Raw genomic sequence first — 22,296 nt, 5'->3', positions numbered from 1 at the left:
AAAATTCAGAGAAAAAAAAAATTTACGTTGAAGAGGAACAAACAAAAAAAGATTTACATTAAAAATTTATTATAAGTGATACATAATTCTAAATCACTTGATTCAACTTGGTTAGTGAAATCAATTGAATAGAAAGCATTTCTAATAAACAATTGTTATAATTTTTTTCTTATAAGTGAGAGTTTGTAATTTTTTACAGTCATAATATTCTTAAAATTTAGTTCCACGTGTTAATCTTGCAAGGGATTCCCCTTGCCATCGACGGCATCGTGATGGCTATGAAATCTATGGCTACAGGCTACATTGGCCGCAGCGGTCATGCTAATTTTCATGCTTTCAGCGAGATGCTTTCTTCAACATTTGCCAAAATTTATAACGTGGTTGAAGTATCTCTACCTCAATTAGTACACATACCCTCTGTTGATAGGGTCTCAGTATAAATCTAGTGAGACATATCCATGTTCTAACAATAATGGTGAGTGTTCAGTTGTAGAATTTTTTAAATTTATTTTTTTATTTATTCATTTATTCGCTATATACTATATTATTTTCAAAAAATATGAACTAACTATTGAAATTTTCACATATTTTTCATTAAAACTCTATACAAAATTTTTTTGTTTCATTTGTCTATTTAAATAAGTATCTAAAAATTTAAATATTTTATTGTACATATAACAATCTATTCTACGATGGATTAGTGATGATCTACCGAGTTGGAAATAACATGAGAAATAATAATAATAATAATAATAATAATAATAATAATAATAATAATAATAATAAATCTCCCTCATAAATCCCATTAGTCATCTTCTTCTACGATTAGCACAGCATTTTGGACCTTGAAGAAGCTCAAGTTTCTGCCACAAACAAAGCATCTGCCTAGGATCTTGGTAATGTGCAACCACATAGCCATCCTTGCAACCCACATTATAGACTCTGCTTTCTTTCTCGTACCGAACTTCTAGCCCTCCCTTCTTCATCTCTGATATCCATATTCCCATTGCCACGTCTTCTAGTTTGAACATCTGTTTCCCACATATAACAATATAAATGTTTATATTCATAACACACTTTATGTTATAATTATTATTATTATGGATTACCTTTAATTGGCCTTGCGTGTATTTCTTGTACACCATGCTTGCTATGTCATGTGAGACCACATACCCCGGACCGTGTGCCCATGGAGGATATGTTTCTTCACTCCATTCCTTAAAAACAAACTTGTTAGTGTAAAACACCGTCACATCATTCTTAATGAAGAGCAGTTTTGTATGTCTCTACCTCCCGGCTGATGTACCATTTACTATCAGCACTTCGATGAGGTCGAGAATCTGAATTGATGAGTCCATACAGCAAGCCATGATCCACATTGATCCGATACAAATTGTCCAGAACTTGATCCACACGAACAAATGAATCATCGTCTGTCTTCATCACAAACCTTGCTGAAACAATCTCTGTCTGTCAAAGACAAGAGCCTGATTGTAAGGCACAGACAGGAATGAAGGAATATCCAAGTTGAAGGAAAGAACAAAACATTACCCCAAAAATGCAGATTGCTAAAGTTTTCCATGAGATGATGCTATAGTAGTCAACAAATGGCATTAGCTGAATGTCACCATAGGTTTGTGATTCTTTCCACAGTTCTTCATTTACAATTTGGTTCTTATGCTGTATAAAAGGCATATTATATGTATGTTAGATACATTAATTTTGTGAAACAGAAGAAGTATATTACTAGTAGTGCCTACCAAACCAACGAAGAAGCGCACGGCCGCGGTTTGATTGGATCGAATTGCATTGTACTGCATCCATGTTCTTCTAACAGCCATCCTACGCTCAAAATTGTTAGCTGTAGAGAAAACACCAATGAAGAGATCCAATGGGGTATTGGAAGATATAGGAGTAGATTTCAGTGATTCTATATCAGCAATATGCTCTGAATCCTCTGATGTAGGAAGACCACTGGCAAGGACAGAAATTAACTCAACATCTCCTGAAATTCTCATCTCACTCACAAGCCATGCCTCCAAAGTCTGAAACTATGTTAGTCAATCATACAAGGCTTCAATGCTTAATTTGAGAATAAGGTAAGAGTCAAAGGAAGTACTTGGCGAAAAGCGAATGAAGTTATGTGTTTTCCATCAACAGTCATTTGGATTCCCTCTGATCCAACTCTAATAGTTGCAACAAATGGATCGCCTTGCTTAAAAGGAAAATATTTTCTGTTTTTCAATTGTTCCTCTTTTGGTGCTGAAAGTTTCCTAGAAGTGTGGGACTGCATGCCATTTCCCTCCATGTTCTTTCCCACAATCTTATTGCACTGCTCCAACTCATCAACTGATAAAACAGAGTAATTTTCGACAAGGCTGTGTTTGGTAAGTGTTTTAGGACATAAAATACAAAGACATCAAGGCAATAACAAAATTAAGATAGAAAACTTGTGTCTAAGTCTCAGAAATTTAGAAATTTGTTTGTTCTCTTCAATCAGACGTGTTTTTCTGAGATAATAACCAAACCAGTAGTAGTCATTCATTGGGGGATTAAACTTTCAATAATCGATAACATAATCACGAGGAAGTGTTTAATTTCAATTATAATTAATTCATAGTGATGTTGAAACAGATAACAAGAATATAGCATTTTTTCCTCACCTTTCTTAGCATTTTCAGGAGTAGGAGAAGGGCAACGTTCCTCTGCACCCCAATCTTGATCTTTTGTCCAAGTATTCTGAACAATCACAGGATCTTGGGTGATCTTATCGCCATGGAGCCTAACATTGTAATGCAAAACAATTGGAGGATCAGGTTCTCCGGCAAGGGGTTCTCCAGTCAAGTCGATCCGAAAATCGCCTAGTAGCCCTTTGGGAACACCAATAACAGATATGGAAGAACCTTGTGTGAGGCCACATGGAAACCTCAGCTTGTAACTACCACTACCAAGTTCTGTGGAATTCATATTGTTAAGAAAATAAGGACATTGTTTCTCCTTCAATCTTAAACTCTCATTCCTATAACCTTCCCTTTGTTCTTCTATTAAGCAAACAAGACTATTCCATGCACCTTTAGCTTCTTTAACAGCTTCCACAGCATTAGGCAATCCTTTAGTATGATCAAGCAAGTGTTTTAGCTTGTTCCATGTCTGCATAGTTTGTTGCTCTTGTTTGGTGAAATTGTTCATGGAAAAGAGGCTAGATACTACAATGTCTGAAGGAACAACTTGAGAATCATTGTTTGGACTCTGAACAGGTGAGACCATAGGATCAATCCACTTTATAGGATCAGTTTTGTTGTTCAAAGAAACCGGAACTAGAGTGAGATATGTTGTCCTGTTAGGGTATTTCATAAAACTGTATCTAAGGAGCAAAACCATGAACAACATGAACAATGATGCTATCACAATCCTGCCATACCACTTTTTCATTTTTTTTAATGATCCTATGAACAATGAAGTTGCTGAAGTGAAATATCCTATACTTTAACAGTATGCTAGAACTAGAAACCAATAAAGAATGAAATTAATTGGTGAAAAATATAAAATAGTAAAAAATCACTCCACCAAATATCAGTGAGCTTTGAGATATCCACCATAATAGTTACTAGGAAAGAATATAATATAATATTTCCATGCTGGAGCTGACCTGTATATAGAGAAAAACAGAAAATAGGTCATTAAAAAGCCGGCATTCATATATATGCATAAAATAACTCAATTACAAACGGCAACGGAAACAAACAAATAAACAAAATGATATAAGATGATTATTAGGGGTAAGTAAAATCATTCTCTAGCAGTAAATGGTTTCTTAGTAGCAAAATATTCAAACGAACAACAAATAATAAGATTAACAAAAGTGGTTAGCTATATTAGCTAGCAGTCAAAGGTGTCCCCTGTAAAACGCCATTTGGTCAACATAGCTAAACAGATATCATATATACATCAGAATTTATTATTTTTTTATATCAATTAGCTATTAATATTTAAAAATATGGGATAAAATATATTACTAGATTACTAAACTAAAAAAATTAAGTTGATAGATAAGTAAGGTCAAAAACAATAAATTCTGATTACCGGTAATATTTTTTTAATTTATGGTTTATTCAACATTAATAATAATCACCGATACCTATATTGAACTCTAAGCATTCCTATCTTACACTTAAATGACGATGCAGGATGAATCATAAACATAATTTCAGGATTAATTATAAAACCATATATATAAGGAATTACTGAAAAGTTGCAAAGATCGTAAAAACGTAGAATAATAATTCTCACGTATCTTATCATTTATAAAAGAACACGGAAGGAGAACAAAAAAGCAGCAGCAGCAGGAGGCAAGAGCAGCATATAAAAGCAGGGAGGGGAAGAGAGAGCGCGCAAAGTGGAAGAGTAAGAAGTAATTAATATAATAATCATGAAGAAGTGCTTAATTACCTGGTGATGGGATTTTCTCGAGAAAATGTATGTAAGGAGGAAACAAGTGCTGATCAGTGTTGGTTTTCATAGGCTTCGAGGCTTTCAAGTTTCAATTCAAAGCAGTTCCACACGGAATAAAGAAAAAACAGCAGCCAAAAGAAAAGTAAACAACGTAACTTTAATATAATCTATTCATAAACTATTTTTTTTAAAAACAAAGAAGAAGAAGAAAGTCGGACATTGAGCTTTTTGGTTCGTTGAGAACATAACATGTGTGACTGTGTGAGAGGATAGCTTAATTGCTTTGAAATTTGAAGTTTGAATGGTGCTACAGCGTGAAAAGAAAACTCATATGTGATATGTGAAGCCTTATAGTCTAAGTCAACTAATAGTATTGTAATTTTACTATTAATTTTTAATTTAAATTTAAAAATTAATAAAAAAATTATTTTAGAAAATATTGTTGAGTTGACATATGGCGGCACCTGAATGGACTGCCACAAACAACGAACAAAGAACGGAATTCCGGCCTAACTTTTTCTTGTTGACCTTGTTGCCTTTTCTACGCCATTCCTTAAGATAATCAACTTATCATACTAGTTCTTTGTCAAGTAATATAACTCCTCTCATGAGAGCATTAAGATTCTACATAGATGAAAATTTTTATGAAGCAACGTAGTAGTGGAGTTTCTTCTTCATTTTGGATTATTAGTAATTGTTTTTTTCTTTTTTGTATGAGACTACTACTTTACAACTTTATATGTAAAAATTGTTTTATTTTACAAAGTTTCACTTTAAATGATATCAAGTTTTGTTAAGAAAACGATTTTATATTACAGAAATACGAGAAGGTCAATATTTTTTTTATCAATAATTGACAATATTTAATTTTTATATTTAAAATTGATGAAAAATAAGAATTTTTATTGGTCGTGTAGGTCGTAATATTATTCTATATATAATATTATCATCTTAAAACTTTTAAATTTTAAAAGAATCTTCTCTAAAATTAACACTTCGATAAAAGGAAAAGGGAGTGGAGGGAGGGAGAGGGATGACTTATATATATATTTACAATTAACTTTATTTTTTGAGATAATTGTTATAAGAATCGATCAGAGTTTATAATTAAGTAAAGCATAATAATTAGACGATGAACTGTAAACTCTTATAAAAATGATTATGTAATGACAAATTATTCAGCTTTGTTATTTAATAGTAATAATAATTAAGAAATTTGAGGGAAAAGTCTTTAATTTGCTCCGCCATAATTAAAAGAGAGTTTTAATTTTTCAGAATCAGTGACTTGGTCATGCCGTCCATTATTATTCATACATTCTATTGGCTTTCCTACGAAGCAAATTAAAAGCGTAGTGGTTTAATGATTTTGTTGGTGGAAATTAAAGGAGAGATAGAAAGAGTTTTATGGTGGTCACATGAAGTATATATCAAGGTATCAACCTCCAATAACCAAAAGCCTTTCTCAGTAGCTTTTTCATCTTTTCATGTATTGGTTATTTGGTTTTGCAATTTTCTGTTTCGGTAGTTAGGAAGCGCAAATCTTGATTAGTTCGCCTGCTTTCATCACCTATATATGCATAAGAAAACATATGTTAATTACTGCTTTATCATTAACAGTCAGCAATTAAAATTGCAAGAAAATGTTAAATTAATAATTACTTATTATAATTTATTACCTGCTAACAGTTCATAGTGCAGACTGCAGAGAAATATAGTTAAAAATTTCATCGTCAATATGATACTAGCTTAATGGTATTCTGTGTCCATTTAAATTTGTATGAAGGGAACAAAAGTTCATTTCCTAAAAGTTGATGCACTATGTCGAGTAAATGGTCATAGTGTTTCATAATTTGAGAAATTATTTTGACTATTTACTTTCATTATGTCGCAAATTTTTACGTTAAGAACCCAAAAATTAAAACTGATATTAAATTCATGTTGTCATTTTTGTTGGTATTAAATTCATGTTGACTTTATTCCTAGGATTTAGGAATAGTTTTTTCTTTTTTTTTATCACGGGTCAAGGCTGACAGACCAGAGCAGCCCGGAAAGCAACCTGTGACCCACCCGACCCGAGACCTAATCATCGAATCACCCTTCCTCGGTTCCTCCTCCCCTGACCCAGGTATCATTCGCCACCGCGTCGCCTTCAACGGTTGCTGTGATACCTAGCTCCAAATGGCCTTAGCAATTGGATGAAACAATACTCTGCCGACGACCGTTACCGCGTTACGCAATACTCATGATTTCTTTTTTTTTTTTTTCTGTAATTCCTGATATTGAAAAGAAGTAGCAGTCTTTCAAAAAAAAAAAAAAAAGATAGAAAGAATACCACAGGCCCTTCTGAAAAAATATTATATTACAATATATCCTCTTTGTGGATTCGTCGAAGCATTTGTTTTCTTGGTCAGAGTCGAAGCATTTATTTTCGTCATTGCCCATTACATGGACAAGGCCTAAGCCCATAAAATAAACCCCATAAAACCCCCAATATCAAATAATCCAATGAGACCAGAGCCGAGGAGGTCCGAGAGACTTATTAATTATAAAATATGGGCTGCAGTTTGGGAGGTTTTTATATTATTGATTTTGGACTCAATATCCAATGATGGATTAAGTCCAAATCAGGTGGCTGTTATGGGATGAATTCTTCAAGGAATAAACCCAGTAGCCTCCTTTGTAGCCTGCTCTCTAGGCTGTAAATAAGGATTTGTATTCTTTTAAAGTTTTAATTTCATTTTAAAAAATAAAATATAATTTTTTATCATTAATTTTATAGGTGTGATCAATAATAAATATGAAATAAAAATTATTTAAGAGTAAAAGATCATACTTTATTCACTAAAGTAAAATTTAAATTTTAGAAGATCTAAATCCTGTAAATAAAATCCAGATCAATGTCAGCATCACGTTCGAATCCTTGGTAAAGAATATAGAACCCATGTTAGTAGTAGTATATTCATGTAGTGTGTGTAAGTATGTAGTACATGGATGTAATGCTAAGATTGGGGGTCGTCCTAACCAAAAAAAAAATCCACTCCAACATCTGCTTCAATCCCGGATATTCCAAATTTAATCAATCAGGCATTCTCCATCTAATTTTTACCGAGCTCTCAATAGGTAGCATTCAGTTTACCAAAGATGAAATAAAATTAACAGTGAATTCATTTAAATTAGTATATTTTTGTGTGTTTTATTTAGTGGAAAGGTTTGGTGGACTTGCGTTCTAGCAAGTCAATTTGAGAAGGACCTTTGAAATTTCTATTGATGTGTATGTGGCATATAGGCATATAGCAAACGGTTGAAGGAAAACATCGCTTTGCTTGGACGGTGATTGTTGTACGTTAATCAAAACTCAACACATACACGTGTCGGCAAGTTGATGGAGATTGACGTGTAATCCTCGTGCTTCCGTGTTCATACATGCATGCATGTAATCTTTATTAAATTTTGTCCCATTTCCGATGAATAACCCTTAATTTGACACATTAAATAAAACATAGAATACACGCCATTATTGATTATGAAAGGGAATAACAATGCTAGTGATCTAGAATGGAGGGAACTGAATCTGGGAAGCACATTTGGCGTTGGGGAAGACAGGGCACTCAATGAAGCGTGAAGCAGATGCATCGACACACAGGTACACTTGGTACAGCTGGCTGTTCCCTGAGGAGTCCACGTTGCACTCTATGTATGGAGTGTACCCTACTCCTTGCTTGATGGCTCCCTTTATGCTGCTCAAGCTGTAAGCATTCCCATTTGGCGCTATTCCTGCATTTGTAAGGGCTCTCAGGATATTGGCTCTCTGTTTCAGATTCAGAGCTGTTTGGAAGTAGTCATGTTGCTTCAACGTTGACTCTGAGCAAGTTCCATGCTTCTCCCATTCATGGCTCCAGAATTGTATCCCATTCCCACTTGGACATGCCAGTGTCGCCCAGTTTCTTTGTAAGCTGCTTGTCAGATCTGATACCAGAGATGGTTGAAAAGCATTGTTAGAGTCACAGTTAGAAGGGTAAGACCCATCATTGTTGTTAGGCCAGAGGCCATGAATGCCGAAATCTGCAGCGGGCTTCCCGCTTGTTGGGTAGCAGCAACTGCTCTTTGTGTCACAGTAAGATCCTGGCCACTGCAATATATATTATTCAATCATTCATCAGAAACCTAATCACCAAATTATTCAGTAATAAATAATGAGTCCAATAATTAATTATTAACCTGCTGAACAAAGTAGAAGAAATCAAAATCCTGTGAGACACACACAACTGCCAAGTACTGAAGCACCACAAGCTTCATCAACATCAATATCGACCCCTTAGATTCCATTCTTTAATTTGTTACTATCTCTAAGGATAACAATAATGTTACTGCAACTTTTGATTAGAAGTTGAGGTTACTTCTAGGGAGTGGAGTGCAGAGTAGTTATGATTATGAGATGTGGAGAGTAGTGGTGGATTCTGATGAATTATTTATAGAGTAGGAATTCAAAGGTTAATATTTGAAAAGGTTTGGGATCAAGGACAGTATATGCTTCTCACGTATCTTAATCATCCAATGATAACTGTTTACGTGTGTAACTGTCACTGCACAATAATAACACTGCCATGTCGGTCCATATTATTTTCGTTTCACACTACTACTGCCAACATTACAACAAATATTTAATATAAAACAATTGAAATTATTAAAAATAAAATTATCCAAAATTTAATTAAAAAAATAAAATTAAAATTTAATAATTTTTTATAATTTATATTGAATTTATTTTAGCAACTTATTATAATGTTAGGTAAAATTAGTGGCTATAGTATTAATTTTTTAACATTTTTATTTTTACATTTTTTTTAATCTCCCTTAAAAAGATTATAGTAAGAGATTAAATTTGACAACGAACCCCACTTGAGAGATAAAACTGAGATGAACTATTTTTGTTTTATTTTAATTTATTTAATTTTCAAAAGCCAAATAATAGAGATGGGAATTGGGATTGCGTGGTATGGTTCTCCTTTGTTTATTACTCATATTTGTTTTTTTCCACATTCATATTTGGGACCAATAATAAATACTGTTAGTCTGCTAATAATGTATGCGTTTCAACTCAAATGTGTTCACATAGACAACCGTTGCTCTAATTAGAAGAGGATCGGAAATTTGATAGTGCACACTTTTGTGGGGTTATCCTTCTACATGCATTAGGTGTTTGTAAACGTCCATGTTTTTTATTTCAGTTTTGTTAGGTATACAATGATTTTTGTGAACAATGTAAATAATAGGTTTTAGAAATTTTTCAATAAAATAAAATGATATTCTACCCCAAATTACCTCATAAATCCTAACATTAGTATAACTATCCGCATACCTAGTGAATTAAACATTCAGTAATTATTAACTATACATGAGTAACCGAATTAAAAGAAATAATCATCTAATTAAGAATCGACATAATTATCTGCATACCTATTAAATTGAATATCCGACATATCTATTGTTTATATTGTTTAATATTCTCATTGTCTCTCCATACTTTTTTTTATTTATTTTGGTGAGATTATTTATGATATAAGATTATAAGTTTTTAACTAATTTCAAAAAGAGAAAAAGCACATATATACTTCAATCCTAGAATATTTTATTTTAACGATTTACTTTTTAAATGATAAAATGTGTAGCTTTAGTTTCGGAAAGACCAAAAAGGTTTTAACTTATAGGATTTTGGTTCCTAGAAGTTTTAACTAATTTTTTCTTTAAATATATGTGTATGGTCATTAATATTTTTTAATATTTATGATTGTGATGCAATGCAAAAATATTAAAATAATAAAAAATATTTATGATTGTGATGCAATACAAAAATATTAAACATAATAAAAAATACAAAATTTAGGTTAATTTACATGTTTAAAATAAATGAAAAGAGACGTTACATGATTGTGCTTTTTGAAATTTGCATACATGCATGTTCTCTTCTTTTAATTATTGTAATTCGTTTTACCTGAAATGAATTTCAATATTGTCACCTAAATCGTTTTAGGAAAATATATTAGTCCAATTTAGCAACGCTTATAACTACATAAAAAGAAAATATATTTCAAATCATTTATCATTCATTATTTTTAATATATTAATTTTAAATTTAGCAATGAAAAAATAAATTAGATTTATTTCTGAAATATCTAATAAAATATATTTCTAATAACTTGTTAACTCATGTTAGAATGCAATTAGAAAGAAAAAACAATTATAAATACTTTTAAGCCTGTATATTTCGTTCATTGAGCGTGTTTGAAAGGTTTTAACTCAATAATAATAATTATTATCCAATTAAATAACATAGATAGATATTTTTTATAAAATAAATTTAAATTCAGTTTTGTTAATAACAATAATAATAAATTATTCTATTTCATCGTCACTCGCATAATTCTTATTCTCATCGTTTTTTTTTTCTCAAAAATAGATGTATTTTATTCATTGATTGAAGCAAAATACAATGGGATCCATACTAAAACACATAACAAAAGAAAGAAGATATTTCTAAAGTTCGCTAAAGTATGAATACAGCAACAAAACATGAATAAGAGAGAAAATAGATTAGAAAAAAGAAAGTGAATACAGAACTAAGAATTAGAAGATGACTCATTCACAAGCTTCAAATATGACTTCACTGTTGCTTCTGAAGAGATCAATTCTTGTTCAAAGATCATGTTGTTTCTGGATTTTCATATTTCCCAATCTCCAGCACAATGTTGCTAACAACACCAACTGTGATAACCCACCATGTCAAACTCTGAAGTGCTCAGATCTCTCTGACCAGACCGACCAAAAGAAAGGTAAGTTATTGTTGACAAAATTTATGGTGATGAGACTTTTATTCCATACCTCTTTTGCTTTCTCGCATAAGAATAGACAATGATTGATCGATTCTGTATCTTGTTGGTAGCGACGACATAATAGAAAAATGAAAGGGAAGCGCTGGTTGAGCAAGATAAGGACAGGGAGCTTCTCGTGCATACTTCTCCATAGGAAAATCTTTAACTTTGGAAGACGAGAAAGTCTCCACATTTGGCACCAGATTGCTTTACGTCAGAGAATTTCTGGGCAAAACTCTATTGAAGAGTGTTTGTTGAAATGATACACCACTTCATAGCCAGAGCTTGCCTCATATTTCCTGCTTCGAGTTGCATTCCATTGAAGTTTGTCTTCACCTTCTGAGATTGTAATTGATAGAATTTTCTGACTAATTTCAAGTAAGAATAGTTGGTTAATTAGATTCTGATTCCAGCTTTTATTGGGTAACATTAAATCTTTTACTCACATAATGTTGTGTCTCTGAATATCTGTGACAGCTGAAAGAGGGATTAGGAATGGATGATTGAGAGGGAGCTAAGGGTCAATGAAAATTTGAATGTTTTTGTCATTGCCAACCTATCAAATAAGCTGTTTTTCTAGAACTAAACGACCTTCTAGAACATTCCGTCATTCCCAAGAAGGTAAGTTATCCGCCTCTGCTTTTATGATAGAACTGTATTTATAGTATTTTTTTATAGACCATGGCTATAAGAGAATCTGGTTGGGTAGCTAGTTTCTAGCATTGTTTAGCGAGCAATGCCAGATTATGGGTTCGTAGGTCTTTAAATCCAATATCGCCTTCTTTTTTAAGCATTGACATAAGATCATAACTCACCCAAGTCATTTTTCTTTCTGAACCTTTTTTATCCCACCAAAATTGAGATAAAATACTATGAATTTCTCTTATTAGAGAGTCAGAGAGTTTAAAACAAGACAAAGAGTCGCCTCTCCCACTGCTTTTATCAAAACGTGTTTGTCAACTGATGAAAGGAGTCTCCTTTTTTATCCTTGAACCCTCTTTCTTATTTTCTCTTTAATGAAACTGAAGGTTACTTTCTTATAACATTGGATAACCGAGGGTAGTTCCAAGTATTTATCTTGGGCTTCTATATAGTTAATATGCAGTCTATCCGCCAAGTTCAATTGAACCTCTCTAGGAGTGTTATTGCTGAAAAATAAAGATGATTTATCCAAATTCACCTTTTGGCCACTCACATTCTCATAATTCAAAAGCAGCTCCATAATTCTGTCACAACTATCTTCATTCACCTTACAAAATAGAATTGAGTCATCTACAAAGAGAAGGTGATTCGTTGTTGGGCATCTTTGATTAATTTGAATACCTGAGAGGATACCATCTTGCTCTACCTTGTTCAGAAGGTAGGAAAAACCAAAAAATCTTCCGCACAAAATAGGAAAAGATAGAGATATATAGAGGGTCACCTTAACGGATACCTCTATTTGACTTGAAAAAATTATAGGGTTATCCTTCAACAACGACAGAGTAAGAAATAGTTGTCACCATTTCTTGTATCCAACCAATCTATCTTGAATCAAAACCAAGCTTCTCTAGTATAAATCATAGGAATTGTCACTCAGTTTTATCAAATGCTTTGTCCATATCAAGTTTCAAAGCCATTTCATTCACCAAACCCTTCTTCTTAGTTTTCAAGTAGTTCATGAACTATAAGAATATTGTCAAAAATTAGCTAGCCTTTCACAAATGCGCTCTTTGTTGGACTAATTTGACAATTCATGAAACTCTGGAGCAGTGGAGCCGATGAACCAATACTTTAAAAATAAATTTGTACACAATTGAAGAAAGGCTTATAGGTCTAACCTAGGCCATTACCTTTGTATTTGGGATCTTAGGAATTAGGTAAATGTGAGTGTGGTTGAAACTTTTTAATATTCGACCACTAACAAAAAAATCTTGGACTGCTTTAAAAACATCTTCCACTATAATATTCCAATAAAATTGAAAGAATTTAGAAGTGAATCCGTCATCACTTGAGGCACTCTGGGATGGACATTAAAAATTACTCTTTTAACTTCTTCCGTTAAGGCTGGACGTAACAGTTTACAATTCATGACAGAAGTAACTTTAGTACAAAAATTTTCAAATAGATGGCCTCGATCAGTATTGTTAATTGAAGTGAACATTTCCTTAAAATATTCCTCAACAACCAAAACAATCTCTCTATAAGTAGTGGCATAACTTCTATCATTCTTTTTCCAATTTTTCAGGTTTTATTTCTCCAAATATGAGATTGGTAGGATTCTTATTCTCATCGTTCAACTACTTATAAATTTTTTATTTGTATATAAATACCATAATTCATACATTTTATATAGAATATGACAATTAAATTAATTTTTCTTATTTATTTAAATTTCACAAACAAAATTTAACCTCCAAAAAAATACAAATATGATTTTGTTTTAGGAGGAAAAATTCTTTTTGTACCATTATATATTTATTTATTTTAATTTCTCATAAATATCGTATAAAGCATAATATTAAGTTATTAACTATAGTCGAAGCAAGATTCACATTTTTTAATATAAAAGATATGATAAAATGATTATGGTATGTTTTATTATTAGATATATGTAGCGATTCATTGACCGAAGATGGATTCTTAAATGAATTTTAGATTTGGAACGAATTAGTTATTGGTCTGTTGGGTGAGAAATACTGTAAAAAACTAAAACAAAAAAATAGGATTTGATTTAAGAAAGGTTATAAATTAAAATAATTATCAATAGCAGACGAATTCTTATTTGTTGTTCTTTTATAATAATATTATTATTTGTTGTTTCTTTTACAATGATATTACCAAATTAATAGATTTTATTCTTAAATTAATTTAGCACCCTTGAGAGACAGAAGTTTGAATAAATAGATGAGAACAACTTCATTTAATGAATTAAATTTTTAAATGAATAAAATTGAGCCAAAATCATTTTAAATTGGAAAAAAAACCAGTTATATAATAAAAAATAAAAACTCTTACTCAAACTGAAAAAAAAAGGAAAAAAATGAGTGCAAAGTTTAATACTTTTAATTTAATTTAATTGGTTGTATGTTGTATCATACATGGTGTAGTACTTGGTGTCTTTCTTTATTATTCTCTTTTTTATAACTGTTGATATAGTTGTTCAATACAATTGTAAATGTAGCATTTCTCAAGATAGGAATAAATAAAAAATAGAGGAAAGAAAAAAGAAAGAGTAAACATATGTCTTCAAATACTAGTAAACATTATTTCAAATATTTTTTTAATTATTAATCACAATAGAAATTATTGCTCACATCTATAAATTATTAAATTTAATTAATTAGTATCTTAGAAATTTTGAATCAGAATACATCTTTGTTACTTCATATGATATTATTATTTGAATCACAGAGATATAGATCAATTTTATTTTAGATCATTTTTTATTTTATTAGATAAAAATCAAAGGCTAATATAAAACAAGAACATTAATGGACTCTAATAAATATAGAATATCCTAGTACATAAATAAATGCTTTAAATGGTAATACTTTAATATACAATACTTTAAATGGCAACAAAATCTTTTATTCTTAAATAATTAAATATAAAATATATGAGTATTTTTTATTCATTAAAATTAATTATTGCAAAAAAAATTTATAACATTAAAAAATTATATTAAAATAATATTTTAAACTATAACTAACATAAAAATATAAAATAATTAAAATTTTATTTTATATTACTTGACAAATAATTAGATTATTATATTTAAAATTTATTAACTAACTAAGTTTATTAAATATATTATTATATAATATAATTTTTTATAAAAATATTTTAAAAATATAATTTATTTAAAATATTATATATAATACATGAAAATATTAATTTTTTATTTTTTAAATTTTTTTTAAAAAAACATAATAAATAATATAATTTTAAATACATACCTAAATAAAAAAGTTAATATTTTTATGTATTTTATATAATTTTTTAAATAAATTTTATTTTTACAAATATTTTGATAAAAAATTATATAATATAATAATATATTTAATAAAGTAATTAGTTAATAAATTTTAAATATAATAATCTAATTATTTGTCAAGTAATATAAAATAAATTTTAATTATTTTATATTTTTATATTATAACTTAAAATATTATTTTAATATTATAAAAAATTTACATAATAATTATTCTTAATGAATAAAAAAATTTATATTTTTTGTATTTATTTAATTTATATTTTTTAGAACAAAAAGTTTCTACCTTTATTTAGTAAAATATGTGATAATTTTCTTAATATATGTTAGGGGTGACAAAACGGGTCGAGTCCGTCGGGCTGACCCGCCGAGCTCGCTAAAAAAGTGGGTCGGACTAGAATTTAAAACCGGTCAAATTAAAACAATTTGCCAAACCCATAAAATTTTTATGCACACAATTTTTTTATAATATTAAAAGATTATATAAAAATGATATTTTAAAAAGTTATACTGTAATAGATTTAATATATTTTCTGATTTTAATGTTATTATATGATTATAACTATTTAATATATAAAAAAATTACTAAATAGTATATATATATAGGGGTGGCAAACGGGTCTAAACCCGCCGAGTCGGCCCGCGTAACCCGCCAAAAAAGCGGGTTGGGCTGAAAAATTAGGACCGTCTAACTCGCACCGCTTAAACCACGGGTTTTAGCGGGGCGGGGTGGGTTTCCCCGCCGGGCTTATTATTTTTAGCAAGGGGTATTTTTACAATTTTTTTGCCAAAACCCAACTTCCCCCAACCTAACTTATAAGAGAATGAAGATGAAAATTGTGTGTTTTGGATTATATTTATTTTGTTTTAGAGACAATATTTATAATTATGTTTTAGATTATGTTTATTTTGCTTTGGGAACAATATTTATAATTATGTTTTGGATGAAAATTTGGTTTATACTTATATTTATTAGATATTTATAATTACAAAGACTTTAATATTTGTGAATATAAAAATTATAATTTGTTTATAACTTTTAGAAATTATAATAGTTAAAAGTAAAAAATAAGAGAGATTTTTTTATCCCTTTATATATATTATTTAATAGTTAAAAGTAAAAAAACAAGAGGATATTTGGCGGGTTATGCCTACCGTTAGGCGGGGAGGGGCGGGCTTCCCCGCTTGCCACCCCTATATATATATATATATATATATATATATATATATATATATATATATATATATATATATATATATATATATATATATATATATTAGGGTTGGCAATGCGGGCTGGCTCGCCCCAACCCGCCCCGCCTCACCTAGGCCTGCACCTTAAGCGGGACGGGCTAGCCCATCCAGCCAACTAAAATTGGTACAAAATGCTAGTCGTTTGACTTTGTTTTTTTTTAAATAAAATTAATTAAAATTAACTAAAAAAAATAATTAAACAATTAATTACAAATAAAAAATAGTCAAATTATAATATAATTTTTTATTATTATTTTTAAAATTTTTAACTTCAATAAATTTGTTTAAAATAATATTTGTCAATAGAACCATCTTTATTTTAAAAAATAAGTCACATAATTTGAACATATATACGAAATTATAAAATAAAATAAATAAAGTCACATAATTAGAAGTTAGAATATATATACATAATTTAGCGAATTTTTTAATTTGACAGGTTTCAAATTCTAACCCAACCCACATTTTTTAGCGAGTTCGGCGGGTCGGCCCGACGAATTCGACCCGTTTTACCACCCTAATATATATATATATATATATAAAAAGATTATCACTTATTTTATTATATAAAGATAAAAAAATTTATTTTAAAAAATATAAAATATAAATACAAAAAATATAAATTTTTTTATTCATTAAGATTAATTATTATATACAAACTTTTTTTATAATATTAAAATGATATTTTAAACTATAACATAAAAATATAAAATAAATAAAATTTATTTTATATTACTTGACAAATAATTAGTTTATTATATTTAAAATTTATTAACTAATTACTTTGTTAAATATATTATTATATAATATAATTTTTTATCAAAATATTTGTAAAAGTAAAATTTATTTAAAATGTTATATATAATACATGAAAATATTACTTTTTTATTTAGATATGTATTTAAAATTATATTATTTATTTTGTTTTTCTAAAAAAATAAAAAAATAAAAAAATAATATTTTCATGTATTATATATAATATTTTAAATAAATTATTTTTTAAAAATATTTTTATAAAAAATTATATTATATAATAATATCTTTGATAAAAGTAGTTAGTTAATAAATTTTGAATATAATAATCTAATTATTTATCAGGTAATATAAAATAAATTTTAATGATTTTATAGTTTTATGTTACTATTTAAAATATTATTTTAATATAATTTTTTAATATTATAAAAAAGTTTTGCATAATAATTAATTTTATTAAATAAAAAATACTCATATATTTTATATTTATGTATTTTATATTTAGTTATTTAAGAATAAAAGATTTTGTTGCCATTTAAAGTATTGTGTATTAAAGTATTGTTATTTAAAGTATTTATTTATGTACTAGGATATTCTATATTTATTAGAGTCTATCAATGCTCTTGTTTTATATTAGCCTTTAATTTTTATCTAATAAAATCTAATGATCTATATAAATATGGCTCATTCAATAAGCACATAATGATTGAGCTCGTTTTAGACATATCCCAATATACTTCCCTAATTAAAAACTTAGACTTGATGGTTTCGGCTCTACATAATAACGGTAATAGTAGTACTTTATGATTTTTTTTGTTGTAAATTCAGTTACTAATCATTTAATATATTATAAAAACATTTATTATTTGGTATGTCATAAACTTTTTATTATACCATACTAAATAAATTAAATTATTGATTTATTAGATATTATTTTAGTAGATAATTATTCAGTTAAAAGATATATGAATTAATAGATATAAACATATATAAATAGTAGTGGATTTTGAAACAAAAATAAAAAAAATTAGAGAACCAACTATAAAATAAATCAACTCAAATCAGTTTTTTATATTTTTAATTTTAAAATTCAAAAAATTAAAATAATGGAGAGTTGTTTTTTATTTTTTATAACAGATTTTCTGTTTTTTAATTAGTTTGACTACACTCTTAATTAATTTTTTAGAACTGAAAATAAAATTATTGCAAAGTTGATTTGGTAAATCCCACAAAAGTAACCAACTTTGTTGCTAAATTGCTTCCCTTGATCCTCATTTCCGTTCTCTCCATGATATGTAGAACTATTTCTTTTTTTTACATGTCCAACATTATTTCATAATACAAATTTTAAATATTAGATGCTATAACATTGACTATATGTATCGTTAACTTTTAATAGGAAATAAGATAGTTGAAGGAGAAGATTGGGGTATAAATTGTGGAATTGGTAAAGTGCAAAGCGGACGATGTCAAGCTATACATGAAGATTCTCTATGTCCAAGATTATAATCATAAGAAAAATATGTATTTTATTTATTTATATTTATTATTTACTTGACTTGATAACTTAATAAATATGTGCATCTGAAAATTATTTAATTGACCGCAGAAATTTATTTACAGTTCACTTCATATGAAGTTGCTTCTGGATGGATGTTACCTGTTACCGTATGGTTTAAAAAAAATAAATTTATTTTATACAAATGATTTTTTTAAAAATCATTTTAAATTATTTTTATTCCCTTTTTCTTTGTTTCGCACTTAAAATTTGTTTTCTTTCAATTCCTTTTTCAGAACTAATATCAAACCTTCAATTAGTTATGTTCCTCTTATTTATATTTCTTAATCAAATTTATTATTTTAAGTATATTTCTTAATTTATGTTTTTATTCACTTCTCTGTGAATGATAAAAATTATTTAATAAATACGTAACTGTTTATATTATCACACCATTTTGATATTTATGATGAAATTAATTGAACGTTAAACAATAATTTTGAGAATTTTACTGTTTACATCTTTGTCTAGAGTCAATACAAAGATTAATTGGATTGTCGTTACTTCTCAGATTCAAGTAATTATAGGTAAAGTTAGTACCTTTATACTATAAATATTGAATTACTGAGTTATGTTTTTTTATAAATAATTTGTGAAATATAATTGTAATAAGTGTTGATTTGATATCAACAATATGTAAAAATTAACATTATTAATGTTATCCATACAAATAGCCAATTAAATATAATAGGTAATTGTATAAGATTTAACTCTATTGTAAAAATAGAGATAAATTTTTTCAATAGAACTACATCAATTAAATATAATAGGTAATTGTTCATTTTTTAATATTTAAGCTTTGTATTCTTGAAATACTCTAATTTAGATTTCTACCATTCTTACCTTTATCTTCTTCATCCATAATTATAGTATTACTCTAGAATAAACAAAAGTGGGAATATATCACTATTGACAAAGATGATATTAAACAAAAATATTATATTTTGCAATTAAAAGTGTTCTTGCTGAGTTTGGCCGGTGTATAGCTCGTTCGTCGATGAATGTCTTTAAGCTTCTTGTTGGGATGAGTTATACATCGGTAAAGAGAGAACAAGGGGGTGGGTACCTGCAAAAGACACTTTGACGCTCAAATTAGTAAGTGTTTAAGAGGTATAAGAATAATTCTATGAATATAGAATGTAAAACATGAAATAGAAATTATCATGTGTTGTGTGTAATAATTCTATGAATATAGAATGTAAGACATGATATAGAACTTATCATGTTACTCCCTGAGATTAGATATAGAAGATTCTTTTTATAGGCATAGAATTGATGAATGATATTAATGTTATGACCATTTGGTCATTAAGATTGAAATGATGGTCATTAAGTCGGTAATGAAGATCACAACCCCCAAACTTTGTCTGCCAATCATATGAGCTAGGCTAAACTTAGACAATAAAATAATTTATAACTCAGTTAAAAGATAACTGAATAATGATATAATGAGCCCCCAAGCTTAGTCGGGTTATTATATCGGCACTTATTCAAAAAATAATTGAGTGATAAGAGTCATTCAATCAAGATAGTTGCGTGGAGGATACTTTTTCGCTTAAGAACAATTTTAGCATTTGATTGTATGTGAACTGAAAAGTTTAGAGATGGATATCTATTGACGAAATCGATTGTATTATCCGAGGATATAATGGTTAATTTTCTTGGGAATTTTTCCGGCCCACAACAGCTTATTGATGAATTTCTCGCTCAAAGCAATTAGTTATTTGAATATTTATAATTTATAACGAAGGTCTGACATGAATAAGATAAATTGAGAAAATGAATATATACAAAATCGCAACGTATATTGAATAATATATATTATAAAAGTAAAAGAGTTCAAAGTAGAAAAATATACCTTGAAAGTTGATAGTTATAGAGAAGAATATGACATATATGAATGTCATACATGTCAAATGTGAATATCTGAATTTTGTTTTATAGGACATGCTTTAATTTGATAATAAAGCAATAAGATAATAGTCATATAGTAATATAATAAATTTTGTTTAGCTATGAGATATATTCTTTGTGCAAAAGTAACAAATTTGCATGTTTGTAATTATTTTTTGTTTAATAATTTTTTACATTAAACAAATAGTAAAATAAAATTTAACAGCATAAAATAAATAGTGTAATAGTTATATACAATTAATATTTGATGGAATCCAATTTTAAGATTTGAACTCATCATTACCGTCATTTAATTGTATAAATGAAATCATTAAACAATAAAAATATAATACATAATGAAATAAAAATGCAATTGACATGGTTGTTTATATGCAATTATTGTATAGAACATATATTGAGATTTGAATATAACTAATAAATCAGTAAATATTAGTTATACAAAATATAAATGCAAAAGTATGTTGAATAAAATATATAATTTTACTTGTGTAAATAGAAAACTTTGAAAAAGTAAGCAAAATTGATAAATGAGTTTGTGCTCAAATTGATTGAAAATCGAGTTTGTTTTAGAATTGATTGAAAGCCGAGTTTGTTCTCGAATTGGTTCATTGATCGATTATGAGATGTGAAATAGTATGATACGTAAAAATAAAACAATTTAAATATATAAAGTACGTACTTTATGAAAAGTTACGATAGATTATATTTTGATAAGAGGTATTAAATAAAATCTTAAAAAAGATTGTTAAGATTGGTTCAAAAATTTGAATGTAAATCAAATTTTATAAACCTAAGGGGAGTGAGAATTATTTTACTCGTCCCCACAGACGGCGCCAATTGTTCTTGCTGAGTTTGGCCGGTGTATAGCTCGTCCGTCGATGAATGTCTTCAAGCTTCTCGTTGGGATGAGTTATACGTCGGTAAGGAGAGAACAAGGGATGGGTACCTGAAAAAGACACTCCGACGCTCAAGTCAAGTCAGTAAGTGTTTAAGAGGTATAAGAATAATTCTATGAATATAGAATGTAAGACATGAAATAGAAATTATCATGTGTTGTGTGTAATAATTCTATGAATATAGAATGTAAGACATGATATAGAACTTATCATGTTACTCCTTGAGATTAGATATAGAAGATTCCTTTTATAGGCATAGAATTGATGAATGATATTCATGTTATGTCCGTTTGGTTATTAAGATTGAAATGATGGTCATTAAGTCGATAATGAAGGTGTCAGTTACAAGCAAATAATGAATGATAATTAACGCCGATTTATAACTCATAATGCACAATAAAAACCGAATTATACGGTGACGGATCAAAAAGTATATAATTAGAGTACAAAATTAGAGTATATAAGAATAGAACTACTCATGAAAATTAAGTGACTGCACGCTAGACAATAAAAAAGAAGTTAAATATAGTAGTATAATAAAAAAGATAATAATTTTGATGACCATGACCTCTGAAAAAAATCTAAATAAATAAGTTTTTATTAAACTTTCGTTAACAACGATTATTT

The 22,296-nt window shown here is 28.4% G+C and overlaps 2 protein-coding genes across 2 annotated transcripts; both read right to left on the bottom strand.

The window, feature by feature from the left end:
* Positions 1–560: 560 nt before the first annotated feature.
* LOC112791942 (beta-1,3-galactosyltransferase GALT1) lies at positions 561–4,795 on the bottom strand. The gene is made up of 8 exons (XM_025834991.3): positions 4,450–4,795; positions 2,664–3,649; positions 2,120–2,349; positions 1,761–2,045; positions 1,552–1,680; positions 1,291–1,470; positions 1,110–1,217; positions 561–1,031 (listed from the first exon to the last, which is right to left on the bottom strand). The coding sequence occupies exons 2-8, from the start codon at positions 3,430–3,432 to the stop codon at positions 810–812; spliced, it is 1,923 nt and encodes a 640-aa protein (XP_025690776.1). The 5' UTR covers positions 3,433–3,649; positions 4,450–4,795; the 3' UTR covers positions 561–809.
* A 3,115-nt stretch (positions 4,796–7,910) lies between these two features.
* On the bottom strand, positions 7,911–9,014 carry LOC112791941 (ribonuclease 1). Its single transcript, XM_025834990.3, has 2 exons — positions 8,671–9,014; positions 7,911–8,581 (listed from the first exon to the last, which is right to left on the bottom strand). The coding sequence occupies exons 1-2, from the start codon at positions 8,776–8,778 to the stop codon at positions 8,003–8,005; spliced, it is 687 nt and encodes a 228-aa protein (XP_025690775.1). The 5' UTR covers positions 8,779–9,014; the 3' UTR covers positions 7,911–8,002.
* Between the last annotated feature and the right edge of the window lie 13,282 nt (positions 9,015–22,296).

The sequence above is a fragment of the Arachis hypogaea genome, chromosome 13 (assembly GCF_003086295.3).
Source record: "Arachis hypogaea cultivar Tifrunner chromosome 13, arahy.Tifrunner.gnm2.J5K5, whole genome shotgun sequence".
NCBI classification, from domain to species: domain Eukaryota; kingdom Viridiplantae; phylum Streptophyta; class Magnoliopsida; order Fabales; family Fabaceae; genus Arachis; species Arachis hypogaea.
This window is presented reverse-complemented; position numbering and strand designations above follow the sequence as displayed.

Excerpts from the sequence above, each read along its gene's own strand:
- LOC112791941 (XM_025834990.3), bottom strand. The coding sequence starts at position 8,778 with ATGGAATCTAAGGGGTCGATATTGATGTTGATGAAGCTTGTGGTGCTT. Across the intron at positions 8,582-8,670 it reads TCTTCTACTTTGTTCAGCAG|TGGCCAGGATCTTACTGTGA; the intron begins GTTAATAATTAA and ends TATATATTGCAG.
- LOC112791942 (XM_025834991.3), bottom strand. The coding sequence starts at position 3,432 with ATGAAAAAGTGGTATGGCAGGATTGTGATAGCATCATTGTTCATGTTG. Across the intron at positions 2,046-2,119 it reads CTTCATTCGCTTTTCGCCAA|ACTTTGGAGGCATGGCTTGT; the intron begins GTACTTCCTTTG and ends ACATAGTTTCAG. Across the intron at positions 1,218-1,290 it reads AATGGTACATCAGCCGGGAG|GAATGGAGTGAAGAAACATA; the intron begins GTAGAGACATAC and ends TTTGTTTTTAAG.